This window comes from Coturnix japonica, unplaced genomic scaffold, assembly GCF_001577835.2.
Source record: "Coturnix japonica isolate 7356 unplaced genomic scaffold, Coturnix japonica 2.1 chrUnrandom2486, whole genome shotgun sequence".
Classification (NCBI taxonomy): Eukaryota; Metazoa; Chordata; class Aves; order Galliformes; family Phasianidae; genus Coturnix; species Coturnix japonica.
Genome location: NW_015440937.1, coordinates 1 through 2,500, shown reverse-complemented (window position 1 = coordinate 2,500; position 2,500 = coordinate 1). Strand labels below are relative to the sequence as shown.

Sequence of the window (2,500 nt, the reverse complement as noted above, 5' to 3'; positions counted from 1 at the left end):
ATGATTCTTGCAGCATCCCCAGAGCAGCAGCAGCCCTCAGACCTGCGGCACTGCCCAAATGCAGGAAATCCCAGGTCCTGGCCCACCCCACAGCCGGCAGCAGCCCTGGGGCTGCCCATGTGTCCCAAACACAGCGACGGCCCCAAGATGTCAGAAACACCCCCAGAACAGGGCTGCAGCTGCCAGCCTGGCCTCCTCCATGTTGTGCATTGGAAATGCTGCACCCTGCTGGAGTCGGGGCCAGAACCCAGCTCAGCATGAACCGGGCTGCGGGGAGGAAGGAATGGGTTGGGTGCTGGGGAAGGGAAGCCCGTGGATCCAGGCCCTAAAGCTGCCCACCTCGGGAAAGGCAGAGAAGAACAAAACTGACAGTGGCATGAAGGAATTAAGTTTTATTGGGATGGATTCAGATGACATTGGATAGGAAGGGGAGATTGTACATGGCTGCTCCTATGACATCAGTAGGGCCAGCTGGTGATGTTAACTGATATACAGGAACAGCTGAAACATTGCTAACTGTCTATCACAGAGTGCTTTTTGCCATGGGTTTTGCTTATCGCACTCGGTGTGCGGCAGCACCTGGAGCAGCCCCGGCCTTTACACTGCACGGTACTATTGACACTGCGAGTGATTTATAACAAAGCCAAACGAGACACAGAAATAGGGTGGGGAAATTTATTAGGGGATATAATAAATATATATAATAAACATATATATAAATAAATAATATTATATAATATCATAAAATAAACTATATAAATAATACTCCCGCGGCATCAGCAGGGCCGGCTGGTGATGTGCCGGGCCCGACGTGGTACCCGGGAGCAGCTCTGGCCCTGCTCTGGCCCTCGCCGCCTGGACCGGCTCGTGCGGCGTCTTCGGGGCCGGCTGTCGGTCTCCGCAGCCCGACGATTGAGAGGCAAGCGTCTTCGAGTCCAGGCCCGTGCTGGATGTCTGAATGGGCATCTGTAAGCTGTTCTGGAAGCCCTGGAGGACCCTGGTGCTGCCGGTGTGGTGTAGCTGCAGCTCTGAGCACCTGGGCTTGCTGTCTGCCTGCTCCCAAGGTGTCTCTGGGGCCGGCTCAGAGATTCTGGGGCCCAGTGCCGCAATGGAGAGCGGCTTCTTGTCCGGGCCCGCTGTCCCTGCCTGCACCTGAGGTTGTATCGCAGTGCAGGGCAGCGCCTCGAGGACCGAGCTGTCCCCTGGCTGGCTATCAGGGCAGCATTATGGGTGCTCCCACAGCAACCTAGCGACTCATGCCATGAGTCGTCAATGCGATGTAAACGCAAGCAGAGCCTCCTCCTCCATTCTGGCCTGCGCTGGCTGGACAGGCCGCTGCTCTCAGGCAAGCGGGAACTGTGAGCTGGCTCCGATGGTGCCTGGCTGGTGGTGATGGAGCTGCTGCTCTCTGTTGTCAAAGAGCTTTCGGTTGCCTGCAGTCCGTGCTCGCTGGTGGTGTCGGAGCTGCTGCTCTCGGGTGTCAGGGAGCTCTGAGATGGCTGCAGTCCCTGCTGGCTGGTGGTGCCGAGGCCAGCAAGACCTGAGCTGGTGCTGGAGGCTGTAAGGGGAGGCAGGAAGGTGAGCAGGATGGAATTCCAGCCATGGGGTGGAACTGGCTCCCGTTTGTCCCTGGCTGGAGGGATTTGAGCAGGGCCGCTCTGAGCAGCCGCTGCCAGGCCTGGCCTGGCCCCAGCCCAGCAGCACGCGGCTGTTTGCCTCTTACCGGTGCCCTCTCCAGCACAGCTGTCGCACTCCCATTCGGTTCTGCTATCACTCAGGTCGGAGCAGCGGCGGTGTGTTCCTCGTGCAGCACAGGAGCTGCAGAGGAGCAGTTCCCAGGGCCTGTGGAAAGCAACAGGTTGTGGCCGTGAGGACAAAGTGCCTTGAGCCAGGGAGTGCCCGGCACAGCTCTGGTGCTCAGTCTGTGCTCCCCCAGCCCGTGGTGAGGCTGCGATGCCACGCAGAGCCCCAGAGGGCAGCTGAGGTCACTCACCCCTCTCCTGACTGCTCCCTGCCTTGGGGGTAAAGGCAGCTGCTGGCATCGCAGCGTTGGTGCCGATCTCCCAGTGCTGCATAGGCGTTGTTGTCCTCCCATGTTGGATTTCTGCGAGAGAAGGGAGGGAATGTGATGAACACTCACTGGCGCAGGACTAAAACTAACCCATGAAATCCATCCATCCCCATCCCCATCCACCCCTGTTTCCAGCTTCTCAATGACGCTGAGGCCCATGTTAATGGCTGCCAAGGGCCAGGCATCTCAAGAGCTCTCTGAAGGACACCAACCTGAATGGGATTCGGATCCCCATATTGAGCATGTCTGGAACAAACCAGTCCCTGTCTCTGCAGTTGGGGCACTGGAAGCAGTACATCCCCGCGCTTAGTGCCTGTTCCTGCAGCAGAAACACAAGCAGTGTGGGTGTGAGCCGGGCCTGGTGCTGCTGAGCGCCTGCGGTGCCCGCGGGGCCAGGGGAGGGCTCCTACCTGGATGCAGGCCCGGTGG

The 2,500-nt window shown here is 58.9% G+C and overlaps 1 protein-coding gene across 1 annotated transcript; it reads right to left on the bottom strand.

Moving 5' to 3' along the window:
• Positions 1-470: 470 nt before the first annotated feature.
• Positions 471-2,493, bottom strand: LOC107307921 (pre-mRNA-splicing factor CWC22-like). Its single transcript, XM_015851413.2, has 4 exons — positions 2,284-2,493; positions 1,994-2,104; positions 1,724-1,842; positions 471-1,558 (listed from the first exon to the last, which is right to left on the bottom strand). The coding sequence occupies exons 1-4, from the start codon at positions 2,367-2,369 to the stop codon at positions 777-779; spliced, it is 1,098 nt and encodes a 365-aa protein (XP_015706899.1). The 5' UTR covers positions 2,370-2,493; the 3' UTR covers positions 471-776.
• Positions 2,494-2,500: the final 7 nt, after the last annotated feature.

Bases quoted from the DNA above. Each gene is read 5' to 3' on its own strand.
- LOC107307921 (XM_015851413.2), bottom strand. From the start codon at position 2,369: ATGTACTGCTTCCAGTGCCCCAACTGCAGAGACAGGGACTGGTTTGTT. The intron at 2,105-2,283 runs GTTGGTGTCCTT...CTTCTCTCGCAG, and splicing joins GGGATCCGAATCCCATTCAG to AAATCCAACATGGGAGGACA. The intron at 1,559-1,723 runs GTAAGAGGCAAA...CTCCCCTTACAG, and splicing joins CTGTGCTGGAGAGGGCACCG to CCTCCAGCACCAGCTCAGGT.